The following is a 14,010-nucleotide window of genomic DNA, read 5'->3' as shown; positions in this document are numbered from 1 at the left end:
AACCAGAACTCGTCCGAGCAGTCCCGAACCAGAACTCGTCCGAGCAGCATTCAACCAGAACTCGCCCGAGCAGTCCTGAACCAGAACTCGCCCGAGCAGCCTTCAACCAGAACTCGCCCGAGCAGCCTTCAACCAGAACTCGTCCGAGCAGCCTTCAACCAGAACTCGCCCGAGCAGTCCTGACCCAGAACTCACCCGAGCAGCCCTGAACCAGAACTCGCCCGAGCAGCCCTGAACCAGAACTCGCCCGAGCAGCCCTGAACCAGAATTCGCCCGAGCAGCCCCGAACCAGAACTCGCCCGAGCAGCCTTCAACCAGAACTCACCCGAGCAGCCTCGCACCAGAACTCGTCCGAGCATCCCTGAACCAGAACTCGTCCGAGCAGCCTTCAACCAGAACTCGCCCGAGCAGCCTTCAACCAGAACTCGCCCGAGCAGCCTTCAACCAGAACTCAACCTAGCAGCCTTCAAACAGAACTCGCCCAGCCAGTCCTGAACCAGAACTCACCCGAGCAGCCTTCAACCAGAACTCGTTCGAGCAGTCCTGAACCAGAACTCGTCCGAGCAGCCTTCAACCAGAACTCGCCAAAGCAGTCCTGAACCAGAACTCGCCCGAGCAGCCCTGAACCAGAGCTCGCCCGAGCAGCCCTGAACCAGAACTCGCCCGAGCAGCCCTGAACCAGAACTCGCCCGAGCAGCCCTGAACCAGAACTCGCCCGAGCAGCCTTCAACCAGAACTCAACCTAGCAGCCTTCAAACAGAACTCGCCCTGCCAGTCCTGAACCAGAACTCGCCCGAGCAGTCCTGAACCAGAACTCGCCCGAGCAGCCTTCAACCAGAACTGGTTCGAGCAGCCTTCAACCAGAACTCGCCCGAGCAACCCTGAACCAGTACTCGCCCGAGCAGCCCTGACCCTGAACTCACCCGAGCAGCCCTGAACCAGAACTCGCCCGAGCAGCCCTGAACCAGAACTCGCCCGAGCAGCACTCAACCAGAACTCGCCCGAGCAGCCTCGAACCAGAACTCGTCCGAGCAGCCCTGACCCCGAACTCACCCGAGCAGCCCTGAACCAGAACTCGCCCGAGCAGCCCTGAACCAGAGCTCGCCCGAGCAGCCCTGAACCAGAACTCGCCCTAGCAGCCCTGAACCAGAACTCTTCCGAGCAATCCTGAATCATAACTCAACCGAGCAGCCTTCAAACAGAACTCGCCCGAGCAGCCTTCAACCAGAACTCGCCCGAGCAGCGTTCAACCAGAAGTCGTTCAAGCAGCCTTCAACCAGAACTCGCCCGAGCAACCCTGAACCAGTACTCGCCCGAGCAGCCCTGACCCCGAACTCACCCGAGCAGCCCTGAACCAGAACTCGCCCGAGCAGCCCTGAACCAGAACTCGCCCGAGCAGCACTCAACCAGAACTCGCCCGAGCAGCCTCGAACCAGAACTCGTCCGAGCAGCCCTGACCCCGAACTCACCCGAGCAGCCCTGAACCAGAACTCGCCCGAGCAGCCCTGAACCAGAGCTCGCCCGAGTAGCCCTGAACCAGAACTCGCCCGAGCAGCCCTGAACCAGAACTCTTCCGAGCAATCCTGAATCAGAACTCAACCGAGCAGCCTTCAAACAGAACTAGCCCGAGCAGCCTTCAACCAGAACTCGCCCGAGCAGCCTTCAACCAGAACTCGTTGGAGCAGCCTTCAACCAGAACTCGCCCGAGCAACCCTGAACCAGTACTCGCCCGAGCAGCCCTGACCCCGAACTCACCCGAGCAGCCCTGAACCAGAACTCGCCCGAGCAGCCCTGAACCAGAACTCGCCCGAGCAGCCTTCAACCAGAACTCGCCCGAGCAGCCTCGAACCAGAACTCGTTCGAGCATCCCTGAAGCAGAACTCGTCCGAGCAGCCTTCAACCAGAACTCGCCCGAGCAGCCTTCAACCAGAACTCGCCCGAGCAGCCTTCAACCAGAACTCAACCTTGCAGCCTTCAAACAGAACTCGCCCTGCCAGTCCTGAACCAGAACTCGCCCGAGCAGTCCTGAACCAGAACTCGCCCGAGCAGTCCTGAACCAGAACTCACCCGAGCAGCCTTCAACCAGAACTCGTCCGAGCAGTCCTGAACCAAAACTCGTCCGAGCAGCCCTGACCCCGAACTCGCCCGAGCAGTCCTGAACCAGAACTCGCCCGAGCAGCCTTCAACCAGAACTCGCCCGAGCAGCCTTCAACCAGAACTCGTCCGAGCAGCCTTCAACCAGAACTCGCCCGAGCAGTCCTGACCCAGAACACACCCGAGCAGCCCTGAACCAGAGCTCGCCCGAGCAGCCCTGAACCAGAACTCGCCCGAGCAGCCCTGAACCAGAACTCGCCCGAGCAGCCCTGAACCAGAACTCGCCCGAGCAGCCCCGAACCAGAACTCGCCCGAGCAGCCTTCAACCAGAACTCGCCCGAGCAGCCTTCAACCAGAACTCGCCCTGCCAGTCCTGAACCAGAACTCGCCCGAGCAGTCCTAAACCAGAACTCGCCCGAGCAGTCCTGAACCAGAACTCGCCCGAGCAGCCTTCAACCAGAACTCGCCCGAGCAGTCCTGAACCAGAACTCGTCCGAGCAGCCTTCAACCAGAACTCGCCCGAGCAGTCCTGAACCAGAACTCGCCCGAGCAGCCTTCAACCAGAACTCGTTCGAGCAGCCTTCAACCAGAACTCGCCCGAGCAACCCTGAACCAGTACTCGCCCGAGCAGCCCTGACCCCGAACTCACCCGAGCAGCCCTGAACCAGAACTCGCCCGAGCAGCCCTGAACCAGAACTCGCCCGAGCAGCCTCGAACCAGAACTCGTCCGAGCATCCCTGAACCAGAACTCGTCCGAGCATCCCTGAACCAGAACTCGTCCGAGCAGCCTTCAACCAGAACTCGCCCGAGCAGCCTTCAACCAGAACTCGCCCGAGCAGCCCTGAACCAGAACTCAACCTAGCAGCCTTCAAACAGAACTCGCCCTGCCAGTCCTGAACCAGAACTCACCCGAGCAGTCCTGAACCAGAACTCGCCCGAGCAACCCTGAACCAGAACTCGTTCGAGCAGCCTTCAACCAGAACTCGTCCGAGCAGTCCTGAACCAGAACTCGTCCGAGCAGCCTTCAACCAGAACTCGCCCGAGCAGTCCTGAACCAGAACTCGTCCGAGCAGTCCTGAACCAGAACTCACCCGAGCAGCCTTCAACCAGAACTCGTCCGAGCAGTCTTCAACCAGAACTCGTCCGAGCAGCCTTGAACCAGAACTCGCCCGAGCAGTCCTGAACCAGAACTCGCCCGAGCAGCCTTCAACCAGATTTCGCCCGAGCAGCCTTCAACCAGAACTCGTCCGAGCAGCCTTCAACCAGAACTCGCCCGAGCAGTCCTGACCCAGAACTCACCCGAGCAGCCCTGAACCAGAACTCGCCCGAGCAGCCCTGAACCAGAACTCGCCCGAGCAGCCCTGAACCAGAACTCGCCCGAGCAGCCCTGAACCAGAACTCGCCCGAGCAGCCCCGAACCAGAACTCGCCCGAGCAGCCTTCAACCAGAACTCGCCCGAGCAGCCTTCAACCAGAACTCGCCCGAGCAGTCCTGACCCAGAACTCACCCGAGCAGCCCTGAACCAGAGCTCGCCCGAGCAGCCCTGAACCAGAACTCGCCCGAGCAGCCCTGAACCAGAACTCGCCCGAGCAGCCCTGAACCAGAACTCGCCCGAGCACCCCTGAACCAGAACTCGCCCGAGCAGTCCTGAACCAGAACTCGTCCGAGCAGCCTTCAACCAGAACTCGCCCGAGCAGCCCTGACCCAGAACTCACCCGAGCAGCCCTGAACCAGAACTCGTCCGAGCAGTCCTAAACCAGAACTCAACCGAGCAGCCTTCAAACAGAACTCGCCCGAGCAGCCTTCAACCAGAACTCGCCCGAGCAACCCTGAACCAGTACTCGCCCGAGCAGCCTTCAACCAGAACTCGCCCGAGCAGCCCTGACCCAGAACTCACCCGAGCAGCCTTGAACCAGAGCTCACCCGAGCAGCCCTGAACCAGAACTCGCCCGAGCAGCCCTGAACCAGAACTCGCCTGAGCAGTCCTGAACCAGAACTCGCCCGAGCAGCCTTCAACCAGAACTCGCCCGAGCAGCCCTGACCCAGAACTCACCCGAGCAGCCCTGAACCAGAACTCGTCCGAGCTGTCCTAAACCAGAACTCAACCGAGCAGCCTTCAAACGAAACTCGCCCGAGCAGCCTCGAACCAGAACTCGCCCGAGCAGCCTCGAACCAGAACTCGCCCGAGCAGCCCTGAACCAGAACTCGCCCGAGCGGCCCTGAACCAGAACTCGCCCGAGCAGCCCTGAACCAGAACTCGCCCGAGCAGCCTTCAACCAGAACTCGCCCGAGCAGTCCAGAACCAGAACTCAACCGAGCAGTCTTAAACCAGAACTCGCCCGAGCAGCCCTGAACCAGAACTCACCCGAGCAGCCCTGAACCAGAACTCGTCCGAGCAGCCTTCAACCAGAACTCGCCCGAGCAGTCCTGAACCAGAACTCAACCGAGCAGTCTTGAACCAGAACTCGCCCGAGCAGCCCTGAACCAGAACTCGCCCGAGCAGCCTTCAAACAAAACTCGTCCGAGCAGCCCTGAACCAAAACTCGCCCGAGGCTCGTAACCGGGCCATGTAAATTGGCCGTGCTGCCGGGGGCCCTTGAACAGGGACCTGTCAACGGGTCCTGTCAACGGGTCCTGTAAACGGGTCCTGTAAACGGGCACTGTAACCTGGCCCTGTAAACGGGCCCTGTAACCGGGTGCTGTAAGCGGGGCCTGTAACTGGGTCCTGTAACTGGGCCGTGTTACCGGGCCGTTTTACCTAGTTTGATAAAGAAAAGGAAGCAAAGAATGAAATTATATCGAGAAAAGTATTATAAAGAGTAGTTATCAATAGAAAATTATCATGACGTCTCGGTTCGGGACTTGGATGCCGACCACAATGAACAGAAAGGTTCAGATCTTAGAAAACTATTTCAAAATTTAAGATTCATTAGTTGAATATGAAGAGTTACATATCAACAAGCAAATAAAGGAAAAGGAATAAAAACACCAAAACGGCTTTATACTATAGCAATAATTTAAATTCTTCTCCTGATATTTCCTATGTCGATCAATTAATATGTAAATCTATGGAAAAACATAACAACCGCAGTCATGACAATACTGCAAACATATACAATTGATTACAAGCCACAAACAAACAAGTTCAACTTTGTTCAATGGTATAGAAACATGTAGGGCAATGGAACTATCTGTAGGGCCCCGATTACCCTTGCGCTTGGGGCCCTGGAAAAGATTGATCCGCCTCTGCTCTGTACTGCTCAAATATAAAGATATCCTACAAATATCAAATAACATACATTTTTTATGTTGTTGCCACCTATTAATATGTAAGTAATTCATTGCAACCTATTAATATGTAATAGTAAATGTGTTTCGATTACCATGTTAGCACCTCAGCTTACCAACGCCTTATCTCACCTGTTTTATCATTTTATTAGCGTTAACGTTTCCAAAGCAATTTTTCGTGATCATTTCTTGCTGAAATAATTACTGATCGATTAAACCATGTTATATTTTGTGTAATACGCTCTTAACAATTGTATGGTCTTTAGACAAGCAATTCTTATAATTTCTTCATTTTTTCAAAAACCGTTAACATCTCTAGCGAAGTTGCGAAAAGGCTCATTTATTGAGAAATTTCACAAAATTCCATCATATTCGAAGTTGATTTGTCGTTAACAATTTCATATACTTTTTCTTTTCTTTTAGCCTTTCCTTGTTTAAAAATATGTATCAAATTTACATTATTTTTGATTACAAATAGTCGATCTTAATCGTTTAACGTTTTCGAAACAGATTTGTTCATCGAAACAGTGTTGCCAGCTTAAGCTGAAACATTTTTGATAGAGATGATGATACTAGCTCCGGAGTGGGATCAATTTGTTAACACCAATCCGCAAAAGGAGCGAACTCATTGGTTATGACTCCGAGAAAAAACATTTGTCTCAAACCGGTAAATTTTTATTACACTCGGAAACGCCTGAATGAAGGATTTCGAAGTAACAATCTTACCAACGCTGTTTCATGACTGCATATCTTATATATCCTTAGCATGTTGAGGCTTTTTTGATTCTTACTTATTGAGACAACTACCCAGAGTGCAAAATCATCGTGCTTTCTCGTTCTGTCTAATCGAACATTGTTAACAACAAAACGAGATAGCATGACGATTTTGCACGCTGGATAGACTACTCCCATTTACTCCCGGATCCAGTTCCTATTCCCCTATGCACGATGAATCCCCATAGGAGCTGATGACGAGTTAATGAGTCTCAAATTGGGATCGGGTATATCCATACGATCCAGCTCCGACCTTGTATCACTAGTTTGGATGAGGAAATCCGAATGGCGAAAGAAGAGAATGGTGCGTGATTGGCATAAAAATCACAAAAAGACATACTTGAGAACTCTTTCTTAAAGTTATATTATTGTATAGTGCTTGTGTAAAGTAGTAATAATACCAGTACTTCAACTCTTGCCAGCGCGTCCTTGCGAGAAGGTCTTGAAAGTCATCGCTTTCGAAAGTGCGCATCTTGTAGACGCGCGATATTTATTGAAAACATTCGCCAAGTTGCTCATATTACGAACTGTTTTCCCTTCGTTTACTAATTAACCAGTGCACATAGTGGAATAGGATTTTGGTATTTAGTTTCTTAATGTTTTTATTTGTTTAGTTTGCATTGTGACGCCTATTCCTCCCTGCAAACTACCCCGCGACCTTCCTGACAAAAGTTATCTTATCGTACGCGTGCCAAATTTGTTTGTGTACCCGCGTGTGTAGTATATTTTGGTACCGTCGCTTGTTTTGATTCCGTCGTCAGTGGACGCTTTTATAATAAAAACAATACAGGCAATTCCGATTGCCCAGCAGAGTTTGTAAATCTGGACAAAAACTTATCGTAAGTCAACGAAGATGTCTGACAAATGGATCGGCAAGTCCGTGTCGATACACTGCCGCGATGATATCGGCGTATTCCAAGGCATCATCAAGCGGGTCACACCTGCCGAGGTGGTCATTACGAAGGCTGTCCGCAATGGCATACCGTTGAAGAAGAACAGCGTGGAGGTGTCGCTAAGTGCGCGCGACATTGTAAAGTTCGACCTGATCTCGTGGAGCAACGTTCCTAGCATACCGCTGAAACCGGTGGCAACCGTTGCTGCCAACTCGGGCATGGTTACCTCCCTGGATGACCAATTCGATGGGATGACGTTGATGAACAATGGCAAGCAGCACCATCAGCTGCAGCAGCAGCCCCAACCGCAACCGTTTCATAACGGTACCGGAAGTGCATTCAAGTTGGCCAGTAAATCGCCAGGTCCCATCAAGTATGCCAACAACACAAACCCCGTATCGCAGAACAAAGGGGACAATGGTGGGTCGATCAAGAGCACCAGCCATCCGATCGACATTAACGGGTCGGCCTCCAAGTCTAACCACGTGGTAGCTAACTCGATGGCTACAAGTGCAACGATCGGCTCGTTCTTCAATGGACGACCGATGGCGATGAGCCAGTCGTTGCCGTATGCGGAGGGCAGTGCTAAAAAGAATCCCACCAACGGAAAGGTGTCTCGTAGCAGAAAGAATCTTGCCAAGGACAGCACGTTCGGTTCGCCTGACGACGATCCGCTTCTGATGGACGAAGAGTTTGACTTCGAGAAGAACCTGGCGCTGTTCGACAAACAGGCTATCTGGAACGAAATTGACGCAATTCAAACGAAGGCTTCGGAAGGGGAGAAGAAGCAACGGCAGGCACCCAACTCGGCGGCCAAAACGAAGTACAGACACGACGAGAACGTGCTTGCGTCCACCCCGGCTCAGTACCGGCAGATTGAGATCGAATGCCCGGCAACGGCTCTAGCTAGCCAGGAGTACGTGACGGATGAGGGACTGGTGATTCCTTCCGTGCCGGCCACGGTGCGCAACACGGTCGAGCAGCTAGCCGAAGGCAACGGTTTGTCCCGGCAGCGACAGAACGACTTCCTGGCGCGGGGTGCAACGGAGCTTGCGCTACAACTGCTCGGCGGCTCACGACGCCTTACGCCAAACAATCAGCACCAGTGGCCGAAGATTGTGGTTGTATGCGATGGGACACAAAGTGAACGGTTGAATGAGGTTGGATTTTCAACCGCGCGGCAACTCGCCTGCCACGGACTGGAAACGGTTGTGTACGTATCTTCGGTCACTGATCCGACGCGTGTCAGCACCGAACTACCTTTGTACATGGCTACTGGAAATAAGTTTACCCTTGATGTTAATAGTAAGTATAAACGATCGAGAATATCAAGTGTACGATTTATACAAAATCTCATATCACCCATTTGCTTCGTTCACAGCTCTACCTCCGTGTGATCTCGTGATCGCGGCGGTGACCACCCCCAAACTGAGCGAACGGTTACGCACATGGATCACGAACAGCCGCGCACCAGTTCTTGCCATCGATCCGCCGGGGGCCGGCCTTGAGGGCATCTCAATCAAATGTTCTATCTTGCCGATTCTGCCCGTGAACGGAATCGACGCGAACGACGCTTGCGGACGACTGTACCTGTGCAACATCGGCATTCCGAATCAGTTCTTTAACCGGGCGGGCATCGCCTATAAAAGTCCGTTCGATAAGTTCGTTATACCGATTCATTGACGAAAGGAAGATTAATTTTAACCTGCGGAAGAGGCAGTGCACCCTTTCTTGGACCACCAAGAGCGTTTTAATTTACGATTCGTTTTTTCTTCTACTTACGACCGTGGACAACGCAACAAGTAAAAAGGATTAATAGATCCTTACCCACCTACGTCCCGCTCGGTACCGGTGGCACATCATGAAACCCTTTTGAAACTTCTGCAAATATAGGTTGGGCACCACCCGATCGATGGGGAAAATTTTATTTTGTATCCTTAAAAGGGTGGAAGGTACACACAGGATAATAAATGCGCTAAAATAACATCAACAGCAGCAACCAAACAAACAACCGTGTGCCTTCAATTCATTTTTATTTACATTTTTACATGACCTATTAATTTTCACAAAGCTGGTCGTTCTTACGCAAAAATCAACTTTCCTCGCGAAAAATAAAAGGTACGTGAAACGGAAGAAATAACATATTTTGCTGCGATTAATATGATGATTAAATCCTGTATACGCTATGATATGCATGCACTGCAGTTACATTAAACAAATGTATTTCACCGAAAAATGAAAGAAAACAGAGAACGTAAAATTAAAAAGTAACATCTAAATATAAGGAACATCACGTCCATTTGTAGGCGATCCTTCGCTTACAAATTTTACATTTCGTCGATTGGCTCCAAGCCGAGCAAGTTCAAGAGGGTTTGCAAGACGTTGTATATGGCTTCCAGCAGATGCAATCTAGCAAACATAACCGGAAGCAACTTTGGTCTGTTGTCGGTCAGAATTCGTGTACTTCTATAGTACTTGCTAAGGCACGAGACGAGGCCAAACGTAAACTCCAACAGATGATGTGGGGCGATCCGTTCTAGGTCTTTGTCACCCAACGTGCGTCTCATGGCGTACGGAAATCCGATCACATACACGTACAGCAGATGCCACTCTTCCGGGTCGGTGAGCAGACCAAAGTCAACCTCGTTTACGGGTGGAATTCGTGGGTAGCCTTCCTGTTCCATCATTAGTCTGTACTTTTTAAATATCGACACCAAGCGGGCAAAATTGTATAGAATAAAGGCGGCCCCCTTGGTTGCAGTTGGTGTACGCGTAGTGCCTTGCCCTGCTACGCGCATATCGATTGTGCTGGAATGCTTCTGTTGAAGCACATCGACGATGGCAGCCGAGCGGCCCAAACTGGCCACAATTCTCTCGAGTTCGTTAACATCACGAATGCGCACTCCGTAACGATGTTGGGCGATCAATTGCATTTCGTTCGAACGTCGCTTAATATAGTCATCCGCATCTGCGAGGTCGGAACCAATCAGCACCGGGCCGGACAGTATTTCCACAACATGCTCGGCCATTTCGCCCAGCTGCTCGTTGGCTACTTTATTTTTTCTTTGGACAAACGCAATCTTCTTTACGGGTGCCAGCATATTTGTATCTTCCAGCTGGGCCTTTTCTACCATGATATATCCAGCATAGGTAAAACAGTTTTTCATAACCTTTGTTAGCGCGTTCGCCCGGAAATGTGCCATCGAATTTGAAGTGGCTGCTTGGATAGCCGGTGAATCTAGGCATAGTCGTTCCGAACCGTTGCTACGGTTTGTCATGGGCAGTTTCCATTCCATCGCAGCGATGGCATTACGAAATGCAATTTTTCGTTCAAACCAAATGTATACTACGTTACTAGCGATGGAGATGCGATATATCGGAAGCGGCCAGCATGTACTGGTTCGTTGAAGCGCCTCCACGTCGAAACTGATGTCGGTATCAGTTTTGCTCTTGATCATCAGATCGCCCATTTCACATAGCCTTTTGTCGAGAAATTTAACCGTTGTGGAGCATCCTTCGTTGTGAAGAAACTCGTTCAGTAGTCGTTTAATGTCGAATATTATTTCCATTTCGAATGTAGCTGATTTGGGCGATTTGTTTCTTGTCTCAGAACCACAACGGCGCAACGAACTGCGTAGGACTGGGAAATTCAACTGAACAAAACAAGCGGCCGTTGACAACAACAGATGACAGAGGCTGCAAAAGAGTAGATCCATATCAAACAAATCCGTTGGGTTTTGATTTGTAAGTAACTTGAGCAACATTTCTGAAAATATAAATACGGACAATAAAAAGCAATTAAAAAAATTTGTTTTTCCTACATTTCCTAGCGGTATTTTTATTGTTCAACAAAAAAATATTCTCGGGTCAAACTTTTCTTATCTGTCATCCGTTAGGCAACCTGGCGTGTGCTACAAGCACTTTGAACTATCGTTTCGCATCAGCTGTCAAGCAGACGGTCGTCGTGCTGTGGAAACTGCGAACGAACAAAATTGTCCGGAACGGAGCGCTCTAGTCGTAGCTGTGTTAAAGAGCATAAAGAAAATACCCAACCGTACGCGCCCCGCGAGGTCAATCTACATATTCGTTTCCGGTTTCATAGCAGCTTCTCCGTGCTTAGTGTGGAAATTGTAACCGAAGCGTGGTCGTGAGTTGTTTTTCCCCCTGCATTCCTTGTAGCTCGGCAGGCTCTGGCGACGATTCTCATATTCGTACGTGCTGCAGCGTCTGAATCATAGCGCATTACGATGTAATTGACATCGAATTCGCAATCTTGTGCTGTCCGGATTCTTGAGGGCAGTGGTGTTCAGTTGATAATCCTGCGGAATAATGTAACGTAGACCGAAACGTGTATAGTGGCGTAGGAAAAAAAGAGGCGAGCAAAATCTCAAGAAGTTGAAAAGAGAAAGAAAGTGAAGGGGAGGAAAGAGTGTAACGAAAAGTGCAGTGCATGAAGTGCAACAACGTTCTGGCAAGTGCGTACCAGAGCGTAATTGCTGTTCATTTCGATAGTTCTGCTGTGCATAGGCGTGAAGCGAAGTGTCCTCCCGTGCCCCGAGGCGGATGGACCCGTGTTGAAGGTTCATGGAGAAGGGCAGTGGGGCGCACATTCCGTTGCTCCCGTTCCTGCTCGATGTAGAATCGTTTTTCTATTTTCCCGTTGTCCGATGACTAACCCTTGCTCTGGCTAGAAGGCACAACACTAGCGTACCACCGGAAGTATTTGGTTTGCGCGGGTGAAGCAAGTGGTGTAGCAGTGGTGTGGCGTAAGCACTCATCCATTTGGGCATGCGATCGCACATCAGCAACCTTCCGTCAACCCTCCTGTATCGCGGTTCGCCATCGTCCGGTTCTCCTTCGCTAGCCGTCGATTCCCTCATGGCGCCACAACGGCCACCCCGCAGAAGGGCGCAGTCCGTGGGCAACTCGAGTTACGGCTCCAGCCCGGCGCTGGCATCCCACACGCCACGAGGATCACTTTTTGCAGCGGTATGTATTCCAACCATAAGTTTGTCGTTCGCCAGCCCTTTTAAGTATTATTACTACCAGTCTCCGTGCAAGATGTGTGTCACTGTTGCCGGAACAAAAGCCGCTGCAGACAGAAAGTTTACATGTCTGTTTCCCGTCTCTGTAGAACCACTGTTCATGGTGCACACAAAGTAGACCAAGTACCTCTTTTCCCTCGTCGGGTTCATGTCTCGCGATCTCAATGCCCGCCGATCGGGTGAGGATGAAATCTCAACCCACCGTCGTAATGGTTATGAGAGTAATTTGATGCACTGATAAGATAGGCCAGTCCACCGGATGTATGAATGTTGCGCAAAAAAAGCCAACTTGTGCTCATCATCAAAAGAGACAACAGGGCAGCTCAGTGGCCAACGAATGATATCTCCGATTACTGCAACTGGCTCTGCTTTTTGGCCTATTGTTGTCGGGTGTAGATAATCTGTAGACGAACAGCACTCAGACGACCTTCCCCGTAAGGCAAGATAGTAGGTATTTAACATATGGAATTCCGTGTGTATTCTTTGAGCACCCAAGTGGTAGTCGACGATCCAATGTTTATTTTCCCTTGAAGAGGAGGTATTTATAGTTCAAAATAAATTGCAATTCAAACATAAACTTTCCGCACACAACCTCAGCACGCCCGGGCGCCAATTGGTATATTCTAATATCAGTCACGTTTCGGGGCGAATGCAACGTGTTTGAATGCAAATTTTCCAATAACGAACGGCGCTGGTTGGATGGTTTTTGGTGGAAATGGTATGCGTCATCCAAAAATCACAAACTGGCAAATATACGTAGTAAAACAATGGTTGTTCTCATTACATGCCCACATTATTATAAAAAATTAGGATATTATAAAAAATGCTGAACGCCGTTGCACAATCTCAAAAGCTAATTTTAAGTTGATAATAATAATTTAACGATTACATGCTTCTTTAATCGTGCAATGTGGGATATTATAAAAAATGCTGAACGCCATTGCACAATCTCAAAGGTAATTTTAAGTTGATAATAATAATTTAACGATTACATGCTTCTTTAATCGTGCAATGTGGGATTTTTATGGTGTTTTAAATTTGAAAATAATGTAGCACTTTCTTATTATTGCTTTTCATAACCCACTATCAAAATATACAACTTTATTTGTTGCTATTTTGAATAACAAGCAACCGAAATTAATTAAATTATTATGCTTTTCAACATCAGTCCCCCGAAGGTTTCCTATCGGGTTCAACCAAATCACATGACACCAATGCACAAACGGACGGCATGTGCCCTTCCATTTCTATCCAAACACTTCACTACTAGATCGATCTGGATCTATCGACGTGTCACATCCGGTTAACTTCACTGCCCCGATGTTACATGCCTACTGGATGCGATAGAGGCTCGATGGATGTAGCACACGCACAGCTCGAAACGGGTTCTGTAATCCCGTGAGGAGGATGTTTTTTATCAATCCCCTGAGCCAATCCCCACCATCGAGGTATGTCGAAAATAAAACCGGCTCGCTGATTGTGATGTTTTCCCATGCGCCAGCGGTCGTCAACAAGTTTGACAAGAAGGGGCATAAAATGTACTGTTGTTGTAAATAAATATCTATTAAATAGACTAGACCCAGCTCAGCTCTACTTTCCTCATTCGATTTTTTTGCCCGTTAGGAGTAAGGGATGTTCATCCTTTTCGACCTTAATTTAGGTATGGTGTGCATACACATTTGCTTCAAATGGATCTGCACTAAATAGAAGTTGTCGATCCCTGCCTAATACCATATGGAACACAAAAAGAGCTTTTGAAAGCTTCCGTCCTTTTTATGCGCATTAACGAAACTAACACTTGGGTGGGTTTTTCCATAATATTGTCCCCAACCCTGTCCAGTTTACGCGATGAGCGAGCCACTGCGCGGATAGGAATATGGTTTATGGTTGGACGGACAGAAACGCTGACGATGCTT

At 50.0% G+C, this 14,010-nt stretch overlaps 2 protein-coding genes across 2 annotated transcripts; one reads left to right on the top strand and one right to left on the bottom strand.

Annotated features, from left to right (window-relative positions):
* The first annotated feature begins 6,437 nt into the window (after positions 1-6,437).
* On the top strand, positions 6,438-9,047 carry LOC131286383 (enhancer of mRNA-decapping protein 3). The gene is made up of 2 exons (XM_058315330.1): positions 6,438-8,354; positions 8,431-9,047. Exons 1-2 carry the CDS (start codon positions 7,010-7,012, stop codon positions 8,730-8,732), a joined length of 1,647 nt encoding a protein of 548 aa, XP_058171313.1. The 5' UTR covers positions 6,438-7,009; the 3' UTR covers positions 8,733-9,047.
* Positions 9,048-9,376: 329 nt separating this feature from the next.
* Positions 9,377-10,561, bottom strand: LOC131287627 (DALR anticodon-binding domain-containing protein 3-like). The gene has a single exon (XM_058316691.1). It carries the CDS (start codon positions 10,517-10,519, stop codon positions 9,377-9,379), a length of 1,143 nt encoding a protein of 380 aa, XP_058172674.1. The 5' UTR covers positions 10,520-10,561.
* Positions 10,562-14,010: the final 3,449 nt, after the last annotated feature.

The sequence above is a fragment of the Anopheles ziemanni genome, chromosome 3 (assembly GCF_943734765.1).
Source record: "Anopheles ziemanni chromosome 3, idAnoZiCoDA_A2_x.2, whole genome shotgun sequence".
Taxonomy (NCBI): domain Eukaryota; kingdom Metazoa; phylum Arthropoda; class Insecta; order Diptera; family Culicidae; genus Anopheles; species Anopheles ziemanni.
Note: the sequence above shows the minus strand (reverse complement) of the source record. Positions and strands in the feature narration are given on the sequence as shown.

Coding starts and splice junctions, on each gene's coding strand:
- LOC131287627 (XM_058316691.1), bottom strand. CDS start 10,519: ATGGGCGATCTGATGATCAAGAGCAAAACTGATACCGACATCAGTTTC.
- LOC131286383 (XM_058315330.1), top strand. CDS start 7,010: ATGTCTGACAAATGGATCGGCAAGTCCGTGTCGATACACTGCCGCGAT. Junction 8,355..8,430: donor GTTTACCCTTGATGTTAATA/GTAAGTATAAAC, acceptor CTTCGTTCACAG/CTCTACCTCCGTGTGATCTC.